The sequence below is a fragment of the Mustela lutreola genome, chromosome 5, assembly GCF_030435805.1.
Source record: "Mustela lutreola isolate mMusLut2 chromosome 5, mMusLut2.pri, whole genome shotgun sequence".
Lineage (NCBI taxonomy): Eukaryota > Metazoa > Chordata > Mammalia > Carnivora > Mustelidae > Mustela > Mustela lutreola.
This window is the reverse complement of record NC_081294.1, coordinates 221851-245253: the sequence shown is the minus strand read 5'-3', so window position 1 is coordinate 245253 and position 23403 is coordinate 221851. Positions and strand designations below refer to the sequence as shown.

Sequence of the window (23403 nt, the reverse complement as noted above, 5' to 3'; positions counted from 1 at the left end):
CCACATCAAGAACTTGGGGGTTCTAGTGTGAGGAGGTTGGGCCCCTCAAGCACTAGCCTCTGTCTTAAGAAAATGTTTCACTTTCATACTCTTGGGTACTTTAAAAATCCGGAACTGCATTGAAATGAAAGCCACGTGTGAAGAAGGCACACCACTGTTTTATTGGTATCTAATGATCCTAACACTGGGCCCTTGCAGGAATCAGATCCAGGTAGAAACCAAGTCCAAATGTTGTCAGTAAACCTTACACGCCTGGATTCAGCTGCACAGAGGAGTTCTCTTCCGCCTGAGCAGAGGGTCTTCTGGGGTCAGGGTCCAAAGGGAGGCAGGAAACGGGTAGGGATGTGTCATCACCGGTGGGGCTTTCTTGCAGGGACAGAGGCCTTCTGGGAAGCCTTCTGTGTCCTCAGGCTCAAGCACGTAATGACAAATCGCATATTCCACGCCAGGCAGGGGTCTGTGAGTGCACAAGCCCGAGTCCGCACGGCAGAGAACCCGGACGCGGCACAGGGAGTGCTGAGTTCTGTGACAGTTCCCACGTTCTTTTGGCCCTGGCCGGACGTCTGGCCTCCCCTTCCTCCCTCCTGTGCAGTCCAGAACCAACCTCCGGTCCGTCACCAACATGGCCTCGTCCACTCTTCTGGAGCCAGGGCACCGGCCCATGCAGCGCCTAACTGATGCCACGTGCAGGTGTCCCTCAGAGATGCTTCAGCTGGAGGTGGCCAGGGGCGCGGATGCCCAAGCCTGCTGACTCAGGACGTCCAGGCTCCTGTCCGGTCGAACCACACCCCCCTGGTCTGCTCGAGGGCCTACTGCATTTGCTCCAGGGCTCTGGAGAAGTTTTCTAGAGCAGCTTTGAAAGCTCGCAGCAAAAAAGCTCCAAGCTCGTTGCTTGTCTCTTGGATGTCTGGGTCGAAACTTCCGAAGAGAGGCGTGCAGACCTGGACGTCACCCCGGCCGGCTCTAAGCAGCACCGCACGGAGATCCTCGGCGATCGCATCATACTTCTGCTGGTCGAACTTGGACATGGCCAGCTCGTCCTGGGGGTAGGCCGTGCCCTCGGGGTAGCAGTCTTTGGGCACCGGGAACTCGACAGTCCGGAGCCTGCCCAGCTCGCAGAGAGCCACGAAGAGGCGCCTCAGGGCCCGGGCCGACAGCGGGTTCCCCAGGAAGCGGAGCTCACGGAGCTCGTGGCAAGGGCTCAGGGCCAGGATCAGCATGCCCACGTGCCGGTCTTCGATGCCGCACTCCTCCACGGTGAGCACCCTCAGCGTCTGGGCCGCCCGGCTCAGCAGCCTGGAGAAGGTGGAAGGGAACAGGCTGAACAGGTTGTGGCCGCTGAGGTCCAGCACCTCCAGGCATGTGGCATGGGCACAGTCTGCCAAGAAGGCCATGTCTGTGTGGTTCAGGGAGCAGTTGGCCAGGTCCAGAGTCCTCAGCGGCGTCCGCAGGGGCCTAGGGCAGGGCAGAAAACAGCACGAGTGAGGGGCGGTCCCGGCGAGGACCTCTGGGAGGAACTGAGATGAATTCTCTCCCAAGGGCCAGCCGACTGCCGCCCCACGGCCAAATCCATGGCTGCTTGGTCTGACTCAGCCTTGACAGTAAAATGGTTTTTACATCTTTAAACGGTAGAACAATCAAAAGAAGGATGATACTTGTGGCGTGTGGAAATAACACGAAATTCCATTTTTAGTGTCCGTAAATAAAGTGCCGGTGAGAATCAGGCTCACTCCTTTGTCTGTGGCCGCTTCGGGGCTGTGACGTCAGAGCGGGGTCAGCCTTCCCTGGTCCCCCAGCCCTCCCCGGCCCCCTGGTCCCGCTGGTGCTCCCACCCCTGTGTGGGGTCCTCCCCTCACGCGGGTGAACCCGCTGACTGGCTGCACACCGACACGGTCCACAGAAGCAGGTCAGGTCTGTCTCAAGAACAGGCTGGGGCTTCTACCCCGGGGTCTCTGGTTTTCGGCTCAGCTGTGAGAACACCCTACCCGCCAACGGCCACACGCTGAACTTGGAAGCTGATTGCCTCCCCCTCGCAGCCCACCCAGCCCTCAGGGAGCCCACCGCCAGCAGACCAAGCTGAGCGGGCTCTCGACGGACTTGTCGCTGTGCGCCCAGCGTCAGGAGGATCTGTCACAAGAACACGAATAGTCACTCCCGCACCGTCTGCTTCACTAATTAGCAGTGCTCCCGTCTGTTCACCAACAGAAACCAGTCCTCCTCGAGCTCCCCACTGGGCTACCCACAGCCCCGCTGCCTGGGGCCTCCTGCCGCCCTAGGCCCTCCCGGGGTGAAGGCAGAGGATAATGGGGACCCCGTGGCCTTGTAGGCAGCCGGGTCACCCCCCATGATCCCTCACGTGTCTTCGGCTTGGCCCCTGGGGGCCCCCTGTCGGCAGACCTGCGCCACGAGGCTGGGAGACGGGCACCCCCCCTCCCCTCCACCCCTGCCCTGGCCCGGCCCGGCCCTCTGGGCCATCGTGCGACCTACCCGAGCAGTTTCGGGATCTTCCCAGTCAGCGTGGAGAAGGCCACGCTCAGCTCCATGAGCTGGCTCATCTGGCTGAGCTCCCAGGCGATGGAGGAAAGGAGGGGGTCCTCGCCATGGGGGCTGCGGGTGCCGGCAGGGGGCGCATCGAAGGCCCTGGCCGGCAGGGTGAGCGAGGCCAGCTGGGGGAAGCGCACCTCGGCCAGCAGCTCCTGCACGTGGCCGGCGTGTAACCGCACGTTGTGCACCACCTCCAGCCGGTGCAACTCCCCCGGCCCGGCCAGACGCAGCACCTGCAAGAGCTGGCTGGGGCCCAGGCTGTCCGCCCGGAAGGACACGCAGTGCACACGCAGTGGGGCAGGGCCCGCTGGCCTCAGGGCCTGCACCACCACCTCGAAGTTTCCATCGGTGACAAAGAGATCGGCGACGACCCGGATGGGGCGCTGGGCCGCGGGGGCCTCCCCCTGCAGCTGGCAGCATGTCCTGGCCAGCAGCTCGGTGCGGCCCCACCTGCCCAGCGCCCTCCCACACGGGCACCGCTGCACCTGCACGTCTCGGACGCCTGTGAGGTCAGCCACGCGCAGGCGCCGGGGCCCCCCAGCCCGGAGCACGTGGTCTGCGAGGCCTTGCACACAGGCCTCCAGGCAGGCCCTGCAGGTGCGGTCCCGCAGGTCCTCCGCGGCTTCCGAGCCCGGCCCCAGCAGCGCACTCAGCCGGAACTCCTCCAGGGGCCAGCGCTCCAGCAGGACGCGGATCAGCGCCGCCTGCTCCAGCAAGTAGCTGGCTTTGAAGAGGAGAGGGTAGAGGTTGTGGGCCACACCGTCCAGGCTCTGCTGGGCCACCTGGGGGTGAGACACCAGGGCCTTGGCAGAAATGAAGCGGAGCGATCTCATTGTGCCGGCCCGTGGGGGCCCGGAAGCGAGGCCGAGCTCTCCCCTTGGGGTTCTCCGGAAGATGGAAGCCCTTCCTGCTTATTTTTAGCTGCAGCTGCTGTGAGCGCTTTGCCTTTGGGCAGAAGGCGGTAAGCAGGCCCTCTGGTCACCTGACGGCTATTTTGGTCGTGGGTGCTTCTTGGGCTCTGGCCGTGGAGGCGTGGACAGTGGCCAGCCTGTCCTTGTGCTTAACTGCTGAAAACAGAGCTGTCCGAGGGCACGGCTCAGGGCCCCTAGGCCCCTGACAAGGGCCGCTCCCGCCCACTGCAGGGACGGCCTGTGGTTGGGAGTTGCCGTGGGCTGCACAGGCCTGAGCACGGACCTGGGAGACCCCAGATGAAGGCCCCTCTGACCAGGGCCGCGTCGCCTCAAAGTCACGGGAGTCAGGCTCCCTGGGTGAGGCCTGCCGGTGACATCCCCAGATACGACAGAACCAAGTAAGAGAATTGAGACCATGTCTTAGAAAGACATTTATTTATGTTCTTAAAGTTTGGAACGAGGCAGCACTGGAGCAGAGAAACAAAGAAACCGGCTTACAGCAGCTGGAAATCACCAAGGCTGCCACCTGGGGGACAGGGTTCGTGGGGAAGACCTCCCAGCAGGAACCTCACTCAGGGTCTGGCGTGTACCTGGGCTTTCCCTGCATGTCACTACTCTGTGCCTCCATTTGGCGAGGGGTGGTCCTCTTGGGGCACTGTCCACACCCCAGACCTCAGGCCCGGCAGCTGTGCCCTTGCCCCAACCGGGGTCCCGGCCCACAGGTGGTGACCGGTTCCCACTATCTACACAGGCCTTGTTAAAAACAAAAAACCTGAGAGATTCCCTCAGAGGCATCCCTGCACCTGGGACATACCACAGCGGGTGCCGCTCTGGGGGATCCACTGCCCATGGGCCTGTGTTGCCTGGAAGGACCGTGAGACGTGTTCCCCGAGGGTTCGCCCTGCTCTGAGACACCCCGAGTCTGCCTGGACCACCCCTGGGAGCCAGGGTTCCACCCCAATTGGGCACAGGTCCGGGTGGAGGCTCCTGTGGTCCCTGTGCCGGAGATTCTCCCTGGAGGGGCTGAGCCTCTTCCCCACACGTCAGAGCTGTGAAAGGAAGGAGGTCGTTACTCACGGACACCCGGCGCCCTGGGCGTGCACAGCACAGGGTCCTTGTCTGGGAGGCCCTGGGAAGGCCTCGCTCCCTGCAAGGTGCCCTCGGACTCATGGACACGCAGGTTTGCAAGAAGCACTTGGGGCCAGTGCAGACAAGGTCAGGGCAGCAGAGACCAGAGTGTTCTCCGCAAGGCTGGGGGCTCTCAAGGCGGGCCTGCCCCCGGCTCTAGGCCCAGAGGAGCCTGCGGCATGGCCCCCTGGCCTGGCATCCCAGTGCTTCTGGGGGTAAAAAACGTTCTGGCCCCGAAGTGATCGGTTCCGTGTTTGCCGTTCTGATCCTAGAACACAAGTGCGCGCGCACCTCCCAGCAACTCTGGTGGGGCCCAGGGAGTGGGCTAGGAGTCCGTGTCGGGGAAGTCCCTGTTCTCAGGACAGGTGGAAGTGGTCCCCACTGACTCCTGTGGCCAGGCCTCTGGGGAGTGACTACACCACGGGCCAAGGGCCCCCTCGTGTTGCGGGAAAACCCGAGCTCTCAGAAATCACTGCACACCACTTTCTTGAGTGTGCAGTTTCCGGGGGGTTTAGGCAGCAAGATCCAGGGGAGGTTGATCTGGGTACTGGAGAACAGGGGACAGCCTTGCTGGCCAGGGTGCCCCTTCTGGGGGGGCTGTTCACGTCTAGCCGCGTGACTGTGTGTGGGAAGCATCTAGAACGGGGCGGAGACGCAGCCAGGTAGTCTGGCTGCTGGCGGCCCGCACGCCCAGCACCTTAGGGTGGCAGTGGATGTGAGAACCCTCCTGTTATTTCAGGGGAGCAGGGACGGCCTTCCAGGCAGACCACTGTCCAGAAGCCTTTGCTCTGGCAGAAGGAGAGGAGATCCCTGATTGGAGACCATGTCACTGGTCTTCGTCCGTGACGGACTGAAGACCTGTCCCGCACACTGGACGCTCAGCATGCCCTCAGACCCAGCCCTTCCCTCTGATGCATCCCAGAAGATGGATGTGAGTGTCTGCCTGGAACTGGGGAAAATGGGGGTGCCTCTCCACAGCCAGGACTGTGTTTGCCAAAGCGGATACGGGTGTGACCCAAGGCTGGGGGCTTCCTCCTCGGGGGCCCCTTTTCCTGGTCGCCCCATCCCTCCGTTGGGGAGGACGTGTCTGTGTGTACATGCAAGGCTGTGTGGGGCTCTCTCCTGCAGACTGTGGACAGGGAACGGCCGGTTTTCAGGTAGGAAGACCCGCCAGGATCCTTGAGCGGGTCCCGAGCCTCTCTTGGGATGGCGAGGGGTGTCTCAGGAGTGGGGACTCACCATCGTGGTGTGCTGGCTGAGCGTGGGCACCTGTGCGCCCCTCCTGGGGCCCTCCTCAGAGAACAGCTCTGGGAGCCCAAGGCCACTGTCCCCTGATGACGACGTGCCCTCGGTCACTGCAAAGAGGAGCTAGGTCAGGGCTGGCCGTCCCGCCATCTCCGTGCTCAGCACTCAAGGCCCCCCGAAGCGTGTAAGCAGAGAACAAGGCATGTCCCACGCATGCAGACTTGTCGCAGGACAACTGTGAGGCTGGGTCTACGCAAGCGACGCTGCTGGGGGCCAGGCACCCTTAGGAGCAAGTGTCTCCAGACGCGGCTTTTCTGGAATCAGAGGATGGGGGATGGGGCTCTCTCCTCCCGCGAGAAGCCTCGGGCTCACGCCCGGCAACACAGAAAATGAGGCCAAAGAAAGGCCGCGTGGCTTCAAGGCCGAGCGGGAAGGGAGGGGACGAGGTCTCAGCCCCAAGGGCTGCGGGGGGCCTGTTCGCGTCCCCGCAGGCGAAGCTGTACATCGCCACCCGTTCTGCACATACAGCCCGTGGCCCTGTGGCGTGGGCATGACCTCCTGGTGGCCGTGGGGGCTTTGCCGCAAGCTTCTGTGCGGGGATCACGATGCTGGGATCACCGGGCAGTTTCTGCGCGGGGCTGAGCCATGCTGAGCAGAGCCCTCCCGCAGGGAGCCTCGCCCTCCATGGGAGAAGGGGCAGCCGCACTGGCAGACTCAGGGCGTGGGGGGCTGCTCTGGCCCACGTGGGGTCTTGGGAGGCCGCCGGGAAGGGGGGTGGACCGGCAGCCACGCCCCCCGTGTGGGCTGGCACAGGACAAGCCCAACTGAGGCGCCCTGCTCTGGGCACCCAGGCACCCCAGCAGGGCTCCGGCGCGACACCTCCATCTGCGCAGAGATGCGCTTGCGGTCGGAGGTGCCCTCCGAGCCGCTGTCCTGTCACGGCAGCGGAGGAACATGGGGGCTTGGAAGGACGTGGTCCCTCGGGCAGTGCTGCCCTGAGCAGGGGCCCCCCTAGGGCTGTGGTACCGTGGGAGGACTTGTTCTGGGAACCCAGAGGCCTGTGGGGCCCCCTCGGCAGGAGGCGGAGGAAACCAACGACCGGGGTGCCGCCGCACACCTGTTGCCTCGGTGCGGAGCCGAGGGCAGACCGGCACGGGGTCTGGCCCTGCCGGTCGTCGGTGCGTGGCTGGCTAGGGTGTAGGTAGAGCCTGGCCGCGGGCCCTGGCCCAGGGACTCAGTCCACACGGGCACACACGGGCCGCTCAGGAAGGGCTCCTCCTCCTCCCTGAGGTCACTGTGTGCTCAGCCTTCGCCTCGTTAGTCCTTCTGCCTTCTCTAGACAGAGCTGTTCCTACACTCCCTTCTAGCTCCCCTGCTGGCGTATTAGCTCTAAGTGTTTTGTTATTTGAGGGGTCGTTTGGGGTTTAAAATATCTAATGATTCAGATGCCTCCCGTGATACTATACACCTTGGCCATGGCACAGAATGGCCACATTTCCAGACGTCCTGCACATGCACGTCCAATCAGCCTCAAGGATGTTCCTGCCGTGTTCCCTTTCCTCTGCGCTGTCCTCACAGATACTTCTCTAGAGTCTTCATTCTGCCTCTCCGAGCGTCCCTGCCCTTCTCCCCGAAGACCATCCTTGGACGCTTCGGGTCTGTCTGCTGGTGAGCCGTCTCGGCTCCCGCAGGCATGAACTCGTCCTGGTCTCACCGTTTCCGAAAGGCGTATCTGTCACACTGAACTCTAGTTTCATGGTTTTCTCTTTCAGAGTGTTTGGATGGTCCCTCCCTTGTGCTATCTTCGGTGAGAACCCTGCCGCCACCGACCCTGTCCCCGGCACAGCGCAGGCCACTCTCCAGCTACTCTCAGGGTGTCCTGGCTTCCCCGCGGACGACGTGCGCTCACAGGTGCTGGGGCTCATTGGGCTTCCTACCTGCGGGTTCACACCTTCACCAAATCAGGGAGATATCCATTCCTTCAAAGTTTTGTTGTCCCTCCATTTTGGGGCTTTTAGGTGTTTATGAAGCCTCTTGAAGTTGCCCCACAAGTCATCGATGTTCTGCCTTGATTCTCTGTGTGTCATTTGGGACAGTGTCTACCGATTTGTCTCCACTAAGTGGTGCTTTCTGTTACCCCACCTGGGGACGCGTCGCCCTAAGTTCCACGGCCTTTGTTCGGGCCACGTTCAGTCCTTCCTATCTTCCCGGCTGTGACCCGGCGTTTTGGACATCGGGGACATGGAGTGCTGGTGTGAGTGCCAGGACTGGGAATTCTAGCGACCACCTCGGCTCTGCCTGATTGGCCACGGCCCCTGTTCCGGTCTGTTTCCTGCCTCCCTGCACGCCTGGTACCAGCCAGTGTACCTACACTGTCGGCTGCTGGGGATTGTTGTGACTCCATAAATCTCCTTAAGCTTTGCTCCAGGACATGGCTGGACTCCCTGCAAATGCCCTGTGTTCACGACACGGTGGCAGGTCAGCAGGGACACTCAGTCCGATACCCTCCTCCCCCCTTGCAGGCTCTGCTCAGGACCCGTCACCTCCCTGGGGACGGGATACGGCTGTCAGCTGCTGGGAACAGGTGTGTGTGTGTGTGGAGGACACTCATGGTCCAGGGATCTGGCCTGGACAGCCTTCCCAGGTGCGGTGCTCTCTGCTGCACCCAGACCCTGCAGGCCTGTCCCAGTGTGGGACTCCCCCCGCTCGGTCCTCCACTGGGGGTCTGCAGGCTCTCTGGCCCACACCTGGGGGCTCTCAAGACAGAAATCAGAGCAGTCACAGAGCCCCCATCACAGTCCTGTCTCTCACGGCACTACCTTTGGAGCTGGACATCCTAGGTTTTGAAACTGCCTTTCACGTATTTCATCTGTTCATGTTTGCTTGTGCCTGGTTCTGGTTGTTTTAAACCTATTCCCTGTTCTCTCGTCTTAGGTGGAAGTGACCGTTTCTGTTGTTTTCTTAATTAAAGAAAAACTGTAATGTGTTTGAAGACTCTTGGAAGTCTGTAAGAGCAAGTGAGTTAGAAGACCGAGCGAAGCCCCCCATCCCTGGAACCAGCTGTTGCAGGCTGGAGTGGGCACGGTCCGTGCCTGGGGGCACTCACGCAGGGAAGGCGGGCTGCCGGGCTCCTGTTCCAGCTCCTCCTCCTCCTGGAAGCAGGCCTGCAAGTCAGCCGGCCAGGGGCAGTGGGTGGAGCTCAGCAGGGCTGGGCTCAGTGGCCCCAGGGCTGAGGATGACTGGCTGCCCGAGGAGGAGGTACTGCTATCTGAGATGGTGGAGTGTGGTCTCTTAAAGGAAGCGGCATGGTCACAGAGGGGCACAGCCACGGATGCTCGGGTTCGTAGCTCTGGAACGGGACAGAAAGCAGGTCAGCTTGGCACTTGCTCTCCAAGTGCTGCCCAGATCCGAAAATGGAGTAGCCATCTGGGAAACCGACCAGGTCCCTCCCCTCAGTCCTGTCAGGCGTGGCGTGACCACCCCCCAGCCAGCCTGCTGTGCTGCCTCTTGGGGTCCAAAGTGAGTACCAGGGGCCTGAGTCTGAGTCCGTGGACAGAACAGGGGGAGGGCTGAAGCCACATTACCTGCTCCCTTCTTGACAGACCGGTCACTTATGGCCGCATCGCTGGGCTGGATGTCCATGAACGGCTTGTTGCCTAACCCCATGGACACCATTTCTTGCATTCTGAGTTCTAAAACAGAGTAATGCAGGACAATTCTCCAAGCAACTGCTTGGCTTTGATACCACTGCTGATGATGCTCTGTACCCAACCATCCAGACCAGAAGCCCGTAGGGGCCTGGCCCAGCACCCTCCCCGAGTGTTGCAGGGCCCCCGAGGGGCTGGGGCTCCCGTGCTGGTACGTGCTTCTGGTCTGGCCTCACAGTGGCCTTTCTCGGGGAGCTCAAGGAGCAAACCAGAAAAAGGGGGACACGGGACTCAGGGACTGGTGTCTGACTAGGCAGAGAAGGGAGGGGTCCCCTCTCAGCATAAAGGACAGTGGGTCACTCGGCAAGCCAAGCCTGCAGGGGGGCACATGGCTATAAGACAGACAAGCTGACAGACATTTATATGGCTTTGACTACAGAGCATAGCGTGAAGGTCTGAGAATGAGTTACTCCTTGGTAAAACCAAGCAAAGAAAACCAAAGATATTATTCCAGTTGGGGGCAATGGAGGGGGAGGGGCGGGAAGAGAGGGGACTGCGGAGGGCAGTGGGGGTCAGGCCGGGGGGGATTCCCGCTCCGTGGAAGGGCCGGGTCTACTCTATGGGGACTGGGAGCCAGTGAGTGTCTGAGCAGAGTTGCAGGGCACACGTACGTATGTGCGAGTGTGGACGTGCGTGTGTGCGCGTGTGCATGGGGCGCTCTGCCCTCTGGAGGAAGCTGCTGGGGGAGGCCGTGCTGCGTCTCTGATGAAGGTCAGGACACTGGCCAGGTGGCCGCCGAGAAAGGGTCAGGAGGTCGTGCTTCCATGTTAGGACACTAGGGCCCTTAGGGTTTCTCCCGCCTGGGGAGTCGGAGCAGACAAAGGGCCGGCTTGGAGGGGCGGCCATGCAGACGGCATCTGTAGCAGCCGGACCGGGTGAAACGCCGCCCGGCGGGTGTGAACAGGAGGAGCTCCAGGGATGAAATCGGGGGGGGGGGCAGAGGAGAAGACCAACCAAGGGGACCAACTTCCAGGAGCAGGAAACCTAGGTAAGTCCTGGCCCAAGGAGCATGGCACCTGATGGAGATGGCCCTCTCCTCCAGGGAGGCCACAGGCGGACCATCAGCCCCATGTCCAGAGGGGCAGGACACTTTGATGAAGGGTGGGGCAGAGAGCAGTAGGCCTAAGCTGTCCGGAGCAGATTATGACAACGCCTCTGGAGTGGCCTGTGGGGATGGAGGTCTTGTAAAGGGTAGGTTTATCTGTGCAGTGATGGCAGGGTCACCATTTCCACATGGATACAGGAGCTCTCCAAGGGCCACCTGCCCCGTACTGGCCCCAAACACCTACCCAGGTCCAAGCCCCACACCCCTGACCCCAACACCCTGCCCTGAACTCAGCCCCTCACCCCTGGCCCTAAATCTCTACCCCGAGGCTGGCCCCCTAAACACAGAGCTGGCCCTGGGTGGCCCTCTTCTGCCCACCTCTGTTCCGCAGAGCCTGCCGCCACAGGATCTGCCCTATCACATGGGTCCAGGCCGACTTGACCTCTGCAGAGCTGGCCTGGAGAATGTAGGTGTCTTGGCACTTTCGCCGCCTGCGGAACCAGATCTCAAACCTCAAGCCGCTGTCTCCAACGTTCTCCGTCAACCCAATCTCTGCCGTCTGCACCAGAAGCCGCGAGGGCAGCAGCGTCAGCAAACACCGATCCGACTTGAGCCCACAACCCCTCCAGCAGACAGCTGACCGCAGCACCTCAGGAATGGAGCTCCTTCACCCGACACTGAACGGTGCGGGGTGATCGGGGGTCCCGCCCATGTGCACTGGCTCCGTCTTGGAGCCGCAGTGTCCCCACTGGAGAAAGGGAGGCGGGACTGGCGGGCTCTATGGTGCTCTGAGGTTGTGGCACGGGACGGGGCCACAGGACCCCTCTGGTGTTCTCCTCTGCGTTGGCAGGTAAGGGGTTACAGGGGTGGGCTCCTCCTGGGGGCTCAGGAGCTCGGAACCTCCAGAGGGTGGGGGCCACACTTGGCCCAGGGGAAGGCCATCTCCAGCGTCTGCCTTCACCAAAATCGGAAATTAAGTTACCAGTTGAGACACTGAGATTTCCAGCCACTGAAACAGCCCCGGGAACCGTAAAGGACAAATGTCTCCCTGCAGCTTTCAGAGCTCAGACACAGAAGCCCAGAAAATAAGTGTCACCCATCCCTGCTCGTGCCCAGAGGACCAGGACCTGACACCCCACCGCATCAGGTGTGAGGCAGCCACGTTACCTTGAAGGACTGCTTGTACGTGTAGGTGTCGTAACCCCCTTCCACCTTCCTGGTCTTGCTAAACAGGATGAGGTCTTCGAAGAGGAACACGTGCCTCAGGTGCTTCCTCCTCCCGCAGCACACGATGAACTCGTCCTGGCATCTCAGAGGCCCCTGCTCCTTCAGACTCACCTGCACACGGAGCAAGCCTCCCTCAGGGACACTTGGACCTGCCCTGACCCCACCCTGAGCCCCACGGAGAGGCCAGGGGCTGGGGGTAAACTGACCGCCAATGTCTGGTGCCTCCCCCAGTGATGCCCGTGTAAGGAACCTCCGTCAGACCCAAAGGACACAGCTCAGGAGCTTCTGGGATGAACGAGTGTGGCTTCCTGGGGCGAGGCACAGTCCTCTCCCCACACCGGGCTCTGTGCCTCTATTCCGGCTGCCTGTTCCGAGAAAGGCCCCTTACAACAAGCCAGGGATGCTGGAACTCAGCGGTTTCTCTGGGCTGTGGTTGTCACGTCGTACGGGTATGGTGTGTCGGGGGCGTCTCGTAGGATGGAGCCCCTCCCCGGGGGGTCTTGCCCTATGTCTAGGCAGATGGTAGCAGGATTGAGCTGAGTTATCGGAAGCCCAGCTGGTGCTGAGAAGTGCTCGGAGGTACGGGGACAACCCCACACATTGGAAATGGGGCCGAAGCCAGAGGCCAGGAAGGGCCGCGCTCGTCTGCATGACAGTCGCAGCTCAGTTTTACCGCACCTTCCACTCAAAAGCCCTGGTGTCCATCAGAACGGAAGCACCGTTGCTGACACGGAGCTAGTCTCTCTCGTTACCATGTAAACACCCGACAGGGACCCCGTCACGAATTCCGCACCCGAGTGACCCAGACGCCCCCCGAGCTGCAGTCCGGGCTGGTGGCTGTGTGGGAAGATGTGGGCTCCACACCCCGGCGAAGCCGCCGCTCCCTTTGTGCTGTGCTTTTCAAACCACAGAAACCCCTGCAAGCTCTCTTGTGACCTCCCAGCCCTGGGCAACCCTGTCCCCAGTAGCTGTCTGGGCCTGCTGAATGAAGGGGTCCTGGGGGTGACCACACTTGGGGTGCCCTGCGTCCTCCATGGCCGTTCACGGAGAACTACACTCCATGCTGGACTCTACCTGTGGCAGCCGCCGCAGCCACGGCTCTACCTTTCCTAGCTGGTGCCGGGGGTCCCCCGTCCAGCCCGGGTGGGGTCAGAGGCCAGGGTGTCAGCACAGCTCCAACCATACCCACACATCGGCCAGTCCACCTTGCAAGGCTCGCAGGGTCGGTCAGCAGGAGGACAGTCCACGTGGGGCAGTGGCCCGGAAGCCGGGCCACATCACGGCAACCAGAGCCTGCGCTCAGACCTGCTGCTCGTGAAACTCTTACTGTTTGCAGCGGGGCACACGAAGTTTCATTTTGTGCTGGGAATTCTGTGACTGTCCCTCCAGCTGTCCGAGGCACGGGGCTCTGCTGGAGAAAGGGCTCTTCTTCTGTCTATGCCAGTCCCGTCATGCCACCGTGTGGGGGGCACAGGCGCCGGGCCTCGGCACCCCAGCAGAGAGGCTGACGGCATGGGGTGAGCCGACGCTGGTTGGCCCCAAGCCTGACGGCCAGCTCATGTTTTCACGCATCGCATTGTTCTGAAGTTGCCCCAACAAGCGGACGGTTAGCCATTTAGAGCCAGGCGCAGTTGCCCGGACACGAAAGCCATCCTTACCGCCCTGGTCTGCTGGACCCTCGGGAGGCCTCAAGCTTCAGGAGACCCCCAGAGGAGAGCACGCGCTCTGACCCCAGGCCTCATCTTTCCCGATCTCAGGAGAGCCCGTCTGGGCCTCGGGGCACTTACATCACAGCCTCGGACGGCGTCCATGGCCAGCAGGTCGTTGCCGTGACGCAGCTGGAAACGGACCATGTCTGCGGCAGCCTGGAGCTCTCGCAGCTCCTGCTCCCCGGCGGGGCAGCCGCCAGCCTCCCGCACCAGGTCCTGCAGCAGCAGCAAGTACTTGCCCATACGCTGCACGGGCTTCAGCAAGTAGGAGGCCAAGTCCATCTTGTCACCCAGCTGCTGCTGCTTGTCCTGCAAGGGCCGGGGCGAGAGGGTCAGCCTGGGCCAGGACGGGGGCAGCGCGGCTTGAGGGGTAGGGAGGTGACCTTGAAGAAGGCGTTGCCGTGGCTGCAGAGCAGGGCGTCCGACTGGGGCTTGTTCTTGCTGTAGAGCGCGTACATGCCGAACTCTTCCTCCTGCAACAGGGGAGGGCGCCGTGCACCTGAGCTGGGGCCGGGGCAGTGTCTGTGCCTCTGCCCCACCTCTGTGTGCAGAGCCCCATGGGCACGCGACGAGGAGGCTTCTAGGCTGCATTAAAACCCTCTGGGCTTCCCAGCATGTGGGGGCAACTTGGGTGGATGCCAGAGTTCCAGAATCCATCTTTACAATATAGGGTTTGGGGAAGAGGTGGAGGCTGGCCTGGGAAGAAGCATGGGGAGGGTTTGCCCCTTCACAACCAAAGTTGTGTCAACATTTAAAATTCTCACCATTATTATCAATGTAAAGCAACACAGAGTTTGCCTTATGGCTAAAAGCACCTTCTTAGAAATAGCTGAAAAGACGCAACATGGGCTTTCTTTGACATGTCTGTTGCAGTAAACTACATTTCATAACGCTGGGCCCAGAGCCGCGTCTGCCCGCGGCCCAGAGGCCACTGTGTCCCCACTGCCTGAGCACAGACTTGGTGAGAGCACGGTCTCTGCAGACTGAATTCAGAATTTCGTGAAGACCCAGGAGGGGAGAGGCTCATGTCCGCAGCTGAGAAGACACTCACTCACCAAGGAGAGAGCAGCCCTCGAGCTGGTGCATCCTCCATGAGCCTCCGTCGAGACCCCGACGGGGCTGCACGCCAAAGGACTGTGGAGGGCACCAGGTGGGCTCCCAGGGACAGGGAGCAAACTGAATTGGGGAGCTGCTTTGGGCCGATTACCTCGAGTGGTGAGGAGAGAGATGTGGGGCTGTGCAGTGAACCCCAGGGGAAGGCGGCTCTGGGGAGCCAAGGGTGCCTTCGGCTGGCACCGAGTGACACGGCCAGGGTGATAAGACCCACAGGCTTCTCGTCTATTTTGGTGTCTGTTGATTGACCAGTCTTGCATCCTGTTAGGGACACATCTCCTAGGCCTGGTCTTCAGTGATCCAAATTCCCTGCCAGAGCCGGCCTCTCCGAGGGCACCCTGGGCTGATGTCCCCTCAGCGGACCACAGAGCCAGCTGCCATGCAGCCCAGCGCCCAGGAGGGAGGGACTCACGTGTCTCAGGAACCCGCGGCCCGCTGCCAGTGGGCAGGGCTGGCAGTGCTCCAGCTCTGCCAGGAAACGCTGGCCGTGGAAGTCATAGAGCTTCTCCAGGTTCCCAAAAACAATGCTGCGCTTCCCTCGAAGGGCCTGGGGCAGGTCTGTTCTTTCCATTTCTGGAAAGTAGTTGTCGATGACGTACCCTAGGGACCTCACGTACTCCCTCTCCGTGGAGACCATCTCGGCCAGTATGTGCTGCCGGCGGCTGCTGGAAGACAGAGGGGCGGGTGGACCCTGAGGCGGCTGCGGGCCTGGCCTCCCTCCAGGCCTCGGAGACCCTCGGCCAGCGTCATTCCTGCCTCACACGGAGACGAGATGCTCTGCAGGCCCGGGGAGTGCGTGTGATTAGACGTGGGCCTCAGGGGCACAGAACGTAAGAACTTCCTACGTGATCTGTCAGCGGCAAATGCCATCATGTGGGGTCCTTTGCATAAAGGAGTAAGAAGAGAAATACAGGGAGGAAGGCGTCGTAGAAAGAAACCGGTTGTGTGAAATGTCTCTATCCTATTGGTCGCAGCTGTTCAGGGTAAAAGATTCTTCCGGAAAGCGAGCAAGAGAGACTCCTAGGACCCCGAACTTGAACCCGGGCCCTGCGGTCTCATCTCCAGATGGCTTGATGCCGGCACCCTCCGCAGGGCCGGCTCTGGCAGTGGCAAGATTTAAACACAGCAAAGAAGCCTGTGCTGGGGACGTACAGGGAGAGGCTTTCCGACGCGCGTGGACAGCTGACCTATGGGAAGGCGCTTCTGGAAACCCAGCTTTCCACGGCCAAGACGTCCGACCTGGAGACCAAGGAGCAGCAGCCGGGGCTGAAGCGGCAGAGCGGGGCCTCGGGACCCAGGACGGAGCCGATGTGGGGAGCAGGGGGGGAGGCAGCTCCTTCCTGCCACGCAGAGGGCTCCCCGGGCCCCTGCTGGTGTGGCGTCCAGGCCGGGATGAGTCTGCGGCAGAAGGCACTTCTGGAGGCACCGAGGAGAGCCCAACCTGCTCGCTGGGGGCGCACCCCCTCCCGTGGGACAGCGCTCGGCCAGCAACACTCCGAATTAATCCGGAGCACAGCGGGGCTCGCGGACATTTTCCTGCCATTCCTTGTGTTTGCCTTGCTCAGCCGGAAAGCGGTCAGAAGCGACCGATGACAGGAAGTACACCTGTGGCCAGAAAGGCCGCTGCCCACTTGCAGCCGGAGAGCTGGTTCCTTTCCGCACTACCACAGCAGACTTAACAAATACCTGTGGCTCCTGTGGCGGCAGCGCTCCCGGCAGTGCTGGCACAGGAGGCCTGGACATTCCCCCAGTAAACCCGGGGTCACCCCTCCTATCAACAGTTGCTGAAAGCAGGCAGCCTTAAATATTTAAAAACAAAACTAGGATGGTCTGGCCATTGGGAAATGGAAACTTGACATAATGGCTAGAAATGTGTGTGGCAACGGCTGCTGGCCGAGTGACAGGGACTCTCTCCGGGCAACCGGCAGAAGGCCTGGGTTTTCACGGAAGACCGGGTTAGTTTAACGCTCTTGACTCTGGGCTCCGGCACCTGAGCAGGACGTGCTCCCTCTCTGGTGTGCTGTGGGGTCCCACTACCAGACCCTGGGTTGACAGGTCCCCGGGGACAAAGGCAGGTCGCCTTCCCACACCTGCTTGCTCCAGACTGCGGACGCCCACGGTGGAGCACTAGGGGCTCCCGGCAAGCAGAGGGTCCCCATCCCTGTGGTCCGTGCCTCTGAAACTTTCAGGAGGAGCTTGGGTGGCTGGGAGAGTGGTTCCTTCCAGAGCCTCCCGAGGGATTCCAAACCCCAGGAAAAGCCACCCAGCGACTCCCCAATGAACCCTTCCTGTTCCACCTCAGGGTTCCACCCCAAACAAGCTACACCATAACTGCCTAGAACCCGAAACATGAAGGTGTGTTTCAGGGGAGTATGGTCTCTGTATGAGGAGGAAACGTGTCCACCACCAAATGAGCAAAGAAAGCTAGGACGACGCCCTGCCGGCAGCCGGCCCAGCTCGCTCTACAGATGGCCCAACGGCCCATGGGCCAGGCGGGGACTCCAGCTGCCTGCGCTCCCCCTCGTTAGGGCTGGGCACAGTTCCTGCCCACTTTTCACCCCAACAGTCTATAAAATATATCTTCTTACATGTATCTTCTTACAGATTAAGCAAATTCATACGGATATCTCCATTCGGGAAACACACACACTTCTCACCTCAGGGCTGAGAGACTTGTTTTTTTTTTTAAAGTAATTTTTAAATTACTTTAAATTACTTCTTCATATCCCAGGTGTGACTTGCTTATTGTGAACGTCTATAAATGGGCCTCAAACGAGAGCTGGTTGTTCAGCCGCAGAGTGGGTGAGCCAGGTGCCCCCAAGCCATGGGAAAGGAAGCAGTTTGTAGGGAGCCTGCCGAACGCGGGAGGCCGGCAGCTTCTCGCCTGAGCTCACACGAGAGTGTGCTGCCTGGACCGGACACCGTGGAGCTGGAGGGAAGTTTGTGGGTTTTCTACTGGGTGCAAGGCTTTGACTCTCTGGCACCACAGGGACCACCAGGCCCAAGGGCTGGAGGGGGGCGCACCTCACCTTCCTGCTCGCCTCCTTCCGTCCTCCTCGGAGAGGTGGGTCTTGGAGCGAGAGGACAGACTCTGGTTCCGAGTGACCAGGGGGCTCTCAGCATGTGGCCTTGGTGGGGGCTTCTTCTCAGAGGCCATGGTGCTGGTCACCTCTAGGCCCCTGATGAAGACCCCGGTGTGGCCTGGCCAGGGGGTGTCCCTGGGCCCACTGTCAAGCTGTGCGATCTCAAAGCTTCGTGTTTTCCTCATCATTTTCTTCAGGGGCTGTTTCCTGGGGTGGGTGGTGGGTGTCTGGATGCGCTCAGGGGAGCAGGGGGTGCTGTCCTGTGGGGAAGGCACAGCTGGGGCCAGGGGCTCGGTCTCCTGCCTGCACGGAGGGGCTCGTCTAGGGAGGCCAGGTAGCAGCTGGGCCTGCTTCCCAGTGCGACCCTCCGGGTCAGTGGGTGGGGCCCAGGATAGCTCACATTGCCTCCTCTCGGCTCCAGGGGCCAGCTCAGGCTCCAGGGCTCTCTGGTCTAGAGGCGGAGTGCCAGGGTCTGGGCCAACCCCAGACAGGGCCTCTTGGAAGCGGGGTTGGGTCTGCAGCTCTAAGGGGTGCTGCTGCCGCAGCACCCGTGGGCCACCCAGGGCCACTGTCGCCGTGCTGGCCTCGGGGAAGCTCTGCACCGTCAGCTCTGCGGCCTCCTGCGGACAGCTCTGCACACATTCCATGCCCGGCTCTGGGCCCCGGAGCTCCAGGCACTCATGGCTCCGCTGCCTCCACCCATCCACCTGCATGGCAAAGGACGGTGCCCGTCAGGGCTGTGGAGGGCTGTCACGGCCACCACGGCCTTGGCACCCCATCCCACCTCAAGAAGTCACACCGCAGCTCAAGTAAACTGGGTCATGTTCCTCCTGCTCTCTAGGTGCCCCGCATCAAGGACCAGGGTGAGCCAGGTGGCCAGAGCAAGAGGAGGACCCCTCTGCCCACAGGGGCAGCAGCCAGCCAGACTCGCACTGAGGGCAGTGAGATGAGGTTGCGCCTGAGCCCCGTGAGGTCTGACTCCTCCACGGCCCCCAAGAACAGGAGGTGGGGCTGTCCCAGGGCCGTGGGATGGATGCCAGGCTGTTAGGACAGGTCCCACCCCTGCCCTGGTCTTCCCCGAACCCCTGGGTCCCATCAGGAGGAGCTGTGCTGCTGGGGCCTCTGGGGCACAGACAATTCTGGGGTGCTGGTGAGTTCGCATGTGCCATAGTGACTGTCCTGGGGTCTGACCACAAGCGGACTCTTAGAGCTGAGCTGGTAAAAAACAGGAAAGTTCATGTGTTCCTTTTGCTTGTCCATTTAGGACAATGAGTACCTTCCTTACACGGTGGCTGGGGGGCCCAGGGCGTGGTGTCGGGGGTGCTGGCCAGCTGTCCCAGGGCTCAGCTCTCTCGGGCCCACGGGGACTGGGCTCCCTAAATGTCCACAGCACATGAAGGTCTCTGGAGGCCATTCCACGGGGTTTCTCACTGCCTCATGGAAGTCAGACGGCTGAGGCCCCTGGCCAGCGCCCCCTCCCTCCACTCAGCTTGGCAGCCATGGTGCTCAGGCACCGTATAAAGTCCCAGACCGTGTCCTCGGGACCCTCGGAGCTGCTCTCCTCTGTCAGCTGAGGAGATGCTGCAGTCCAAGGAGCAAAGGGCCAGCACAAGCCTGGCGCCTGCTCTGTTTCTCTGTGTGAGTCTGCCCATGTGGACACGTTGTGGAAGGTCCGGGACCCCGCTGTTGCTACCGCATGTTCTCAAGACACAGCAGCTCCAGGGGGCCAGGAACTTCTCTTTCCAACCACAACATGATCTACGTTGGAAAGGAAGGCTTTATTTTCAAACGTGTCAAGGAGTCTGGTTCTATGCTCGTGGGGACAAAGGAAGCCGCAGACACTGCTGAGGGGCCGGCTCAGCTGGTTGCCACCGTCTGCACAGCTGCCCGAGCCCAGCAAGCTGCGGCTGGCAAACACCCTGACGGCCACACCGCCTAGAGGTTTTAACCGCCGTCTCCACCATCAGGCCCCTTTCAGCCTGTGGCATCTCCGGGCCTCAAGTGCGCATGTGGACAGGCTGTTCACAGAACTTTCCATTTTGAAACTTGTTACTAAGCTGAAAGTACCCAGATGTCTTCTCTGGAGGAGACACTAGGGTACTTGGGGGCTGTCTGGGAGAGCGGGAGGGGCCGGCGGCAGCCCCCGCCTGCACCACACGGGGGACAGCAGTCCTTCACAGCGCACACTTCGGGGGTCAGGACGTCACGTCCGCATGTGTTCCCGTGGGCTAGCGATGCCAGCGACGCTGGTTGTGAGGGGCCCAGGGAGAGGTTTCCAGCAGTGCGGCGATGGGCCTGGAGCTACGGCCGCAGAGCTGTGCTGGGTGGCCCCGCGCTCAGACAGAGGGGAGCTGAGCACGCGCTCTCCGTGGACGGGGCCATGGAGGAGAATGTCGCGTCTGGGTTTTCACAAACACCAGCAGCCTGAGAGCAGAAGAGCAGGAGCCAGTTAAGGAGCAGAGACCCTCAGACGCACAGCTTCACTGCCAACTTCCTGGATAAGTCCTGGTTGGCTTCAAGAGTGAATGGAACAGGGCACCTGGGTGGCTCAGTGGGTTAAGCCGCTGCCTTCGGCTCAGGTCTCGGGGTCCTGGGATCAAGTCCCGCATCGGGCTCTCTGCTCAGCAGGGAGCCTGCTTCTCTCTCTCTCTCTCTCTCTCTCTGTCTGCCTCTCTGTCTACTTGTGATCTCTCTCTGTCAAATAAATAAATAAATAAATCTTAAAAAAAAAAAAAAAGAGTGAATGGAACAATCCTGACCGTACAAGCCTTAGGACGGACTACCTCAGTTGTTCTGAAACCTTCAGGTAGGAAAGGTCATTTCCATCATAGCAAAGGACGGTGACACACTGGGGCAAGTATCTGTCGCATGACCAGAGTGTCCGTGTGAGTCGTGCCTGTAAGTGTGAAGCTTCGAGCTGGGGAAGCGGCTGCTGGGTTTTTGTAGAGAAGAAAATCACCCCCAGAGAGAGGAAGATCGACTGTGGCATAAGAATCCCAGTGCTGGGATGAGGGCCTGTTTCCCCATCGGTGACGAAGGGATGCTGCCAGGGCAGCTGAACCAGGCAGGCTGCCTGCAGGCCCATTTGGCAAACGTGTCAAAACCTGGAAGACAGCAGGCCCCACCCCGGCCACCGCAAGCCTAGGCGCCCGTTCAAAGCAAACAATCAGAGAGTGTGAACGATGCAGGCGCAGTGACGTGTACGGGCGGGGGGGGGGACGGGAGAGCCAGGGACCTGGGCTGGAACCGAACAAGCGCACGAAGGTCCAGGCCTCCACCCGGCCCTGTGCGTGCTGGCCATCCTGGGGACTCAGCCTTGGGATGCCCTGGCTGTGGCCATCCTCCACCCTGACTGCCCCAATGGACACATAGGCCTCCAGAGAAGCCCTCCAGCCACACTTGACCTTGCTCTACAATGACCGCTGGGTGTGCCGGGGCTCCTGCTTCACTCAGTCTCATGGGAATAGTGATTGATAAAAGCATAAGGATTTAACTAGAAATACGTGCAAGCTTTTGAAAAGCTCTTCCATGCATACGTTCCCGGAGGAAAGTGGATGATAATGTAGTACATGGTGACAGTCGTTATTTCAGGAGCAGAGTCTCAGAATGTTTTCCTCTTCCGGCTTCTTTGACCGGAGCGCTTACCTGGCCTTGTCGCTCCTGGAGCGCCCTTACTCCCTGCAGCCTCTCCAGCTCCTGCAGACACCTGTTGGAGGCGAGGACAAGCCGATGTACCTCTTCGTCCACTTGGTCGTACAGCCTGGAGGCAGCCTCGATGGCATCCCTGGGAAAGAAAGGGTCAGAAAGCCAAGTTGTTCAGAGACATACGCTTTTGGCGACAACCTAGCGAAGAAAGCACAGCTGGGCTCTTGGCCTCCCTTCCATCGGACACAGATGGAACACTCCAAGGAGGTCCACAGCCAGAGCAGGAACAGGACGTGCTGGGAGTGACAGGTGCAGGGGTGTGGGCATGTGAGTGGGCGGGCATGGCTCCCCAGGACAGAAATAGACAAAGAAGCTTTCCACTGGGACCTTTGCTGAATTCCGTGGTGATGAGTTTTGCCTTCTACTTGAGCAGTCCCAGGAAGCTGCTCCTTTTGTTTGGAAGATACAAATGTCCATAGGCTCCCGTCCAAAGTGTGCCCATTAGCAAGAGCAGAGGTTTGGACCCCTGGGCGATGCTGCAGGTGACAGGAATGGACATTATTCTGGACGGGCGGCCCCAGCATGGCACTCACCGGCAGTCTTGGCTGGTGCCCAGCTGCTCTGTCCTCAGCCGCGCCAGCACAGCACCACCCTCTAGTCGGAGGGCCACCAGGAGGGCATCTTCTAGCACACACTTCATCATTGCTTTGTGCTTGCCAATTAGGTCTGTGACCTCCTACATGGGGTGGGAGAAGCGTGCCTAGAACCCTGTCCTCCACGGGGAGTGCCAGGTGTGTTCTTGTGCTTGTCAACAAGCTGAAAGTTGGGCGGGGTGGTGGGACGCACACTCGACCCCCACCCCAGCAGGGAGGCCGTGAGTCCCAGAGATGCTCACCCGAGGGGCAGGCGAGACTAAGGAGAGGAGAAAGGAGGGAAGTGGGACACTTGGCAGCAGGAGGAGAGCCTGGCATTTGGTGGTCTGTGTGGACCGGCCCACAGACCCTGTACCCTGAGGTGCCTCCAGCCCGGGTCTCTAGGCTGCTGATTTTCCTCCAGCCAGTCTGCCTCCGTGTCCCAGTGGTACGTACTCAGGCCTCAGTGGCACACCAGCACACGAGGTGGCTGAGTGGGTATTTCTTGTCTGGGCATGGGGGGATTTTTTTTTTTTTTTTTTTTGGTGACGGGAAAAAGTGGTCTTTTGGAAGTCCTTTGCAAATTGAAAGGAATTTACAAGTTTAAAAAGGCTTGAAAATCCCTGCTCTGGATAATAGATTTGGCTAAATCTTGATGGTCCCACCCACCTGCCTGTGAAATAAAATAAAATCCAGGAGAACTTACCTGTGCTGTGCTCAGGGTCCGGGGGGTATTCAGGGAGAGGACTGAATTCTGTAGGAAAACAATGGCATCCTTGCAATTTGTGGTGAAGGGCTCCAGCTTCTATTCTCCAGGTGGGAGAGGCAGGAGAGGACAGACACAGTGTTAGCGTCCACAGAAGCACTGGGGGTAACACCCTCCCTGCCCAGTGCGGGACTTCCAAGCCCCCCACCGTGTGGCTCTCCACAGCCCGTGAGTGCGGCGTGGTGGGCACAACACCTGGGGTGGGGCCACCTGTTTCAGGTGTGAGTGAAAACATCTGCATGAGGAGAAGTCCCAGGACACTTGCAGGTGCTGTGGCTGTGACCTTACCCTACGGAAGCAGATCCAGGCACTGTGGCTGTAGGGAAAGGAGCCATCAAGGTCTGCGGTCAGCTGCGAGCTGTCAACCAGCTTGTGCAAGGCCTTCAGGGAGCCCACTACCTCACACTGCCAAGGAGAAGCAGTCACTGGTTATGGCCACAGATGCATTCATGAAGGACCACTATGATAGCTCACTCCGGGGAAGACTACCACCGACAGGGTTGGGAGGCAGGTTTAGGGTCCAGTGACCCTGCTTTGCTGGTGGCATTAATGGGCTGAATGTAGTTGGGTCCAGGAATGAAGGTGCAGAGGGGTGAAAGGAAAAGGTAGCAAAGAGAAATGACAGAAAGATTCCAAATAAGACCAAAG

The 23403-nt window shown here is 60.5% G+C and overlaps 2 protein-coding genes across 7 annotated transcripts in view; both read right to left on the bottom strand.

Moving 5' to 3' along the window:
• Positions 1 to 151: 151 nt before the first annotated feature.
• Positions 152 to 4411, bottom strand: LRRC14B (leucine rich repeat containing 14B). Its single transcript, XM_059173532.1, has 2 exons — positions 2488 to 4411; positions 152 to 1455 (listed from the first exon to the last, which is right to left on the bottom strand). The coding sequence occupies exons 1-2, from the start codon at positions 3375 to 3377 to the stop codon at positions 810 to 812; spliced, it is 1536 nt and encodes a 511-aa protein (XP_059029515.1). The 5' UTR covers positions 3378 to 4411; the 3' UTR covers positions 152 to 809.
• A 4-nt stretch (positions 4412 to 4415) lies between these two features.
• The window catches only part of PLEKHG4B (pleckstrin homology and RhoGEF domain containing G4B), a 78457-nt gene continuing 59469 nt past the window's right edge, over positions 4416 to 23403 (bottom strand). For 2 of the 6 annotated variants that reach the window (XM_059173528.1, XM_059173527.1), the window contains 14 exons: positions 23044 to 23160; positions 22696 to 22794; positions 21951 to 22093; positions 21358 to 21496; positions 17659 to 18419; positions 15042 to 15294; positions 13900 to 13989; positions 13595 to 13825; positions 11748 to 11918; positions 10959 to 11139; positions 9413 to 9520; positions 8935 to 9177; positions 5823 to 5938; positions 4416 to 4504 (listed from right to left, as the gene is read on the bottom strand). In XM_059173528.1, coding sequence (XP_059029511.1) covers positions 4499 to 4504; positions 5823 to 5938; positions 8935 to 9177; positions 9413 to 9520; positions 10959 to 11139; positions 11748 to 11918; positions 13595 to 13825; positions 13900 to 13989; positions 15042 to 15294; positions 17659 to 18419; positions 21358 to 21496; positions 21951 to 22093; positions 22696 to 22794; positions 23044 to 23160 — 2658 coding nt within the window. In that variant the 3' untranslated portion in view covers positions 4416 to 4498. The other 4 variants (XM_059173529.1, XR_009353662.1, XM_059173530.1 and 1 more) reach the window with 4 other exon arrangements.

Coding starts and splice junctions, on each gene's coding strand:
- LRRC14B (XM_059173532.1), bottom strand. CDS start 3,377: ATGAGATCGCTCCGCTTCATTTCTGCCAAGGCCCTGGTGTCTCACCCC. Junction 1,456..2,487: donor AAGATCCCGAAACTGCTCGG/GTAGGTCGCACG, acceptor GCCCTGCCCTAG/GCCCCTGCGGACGCCGCTGA.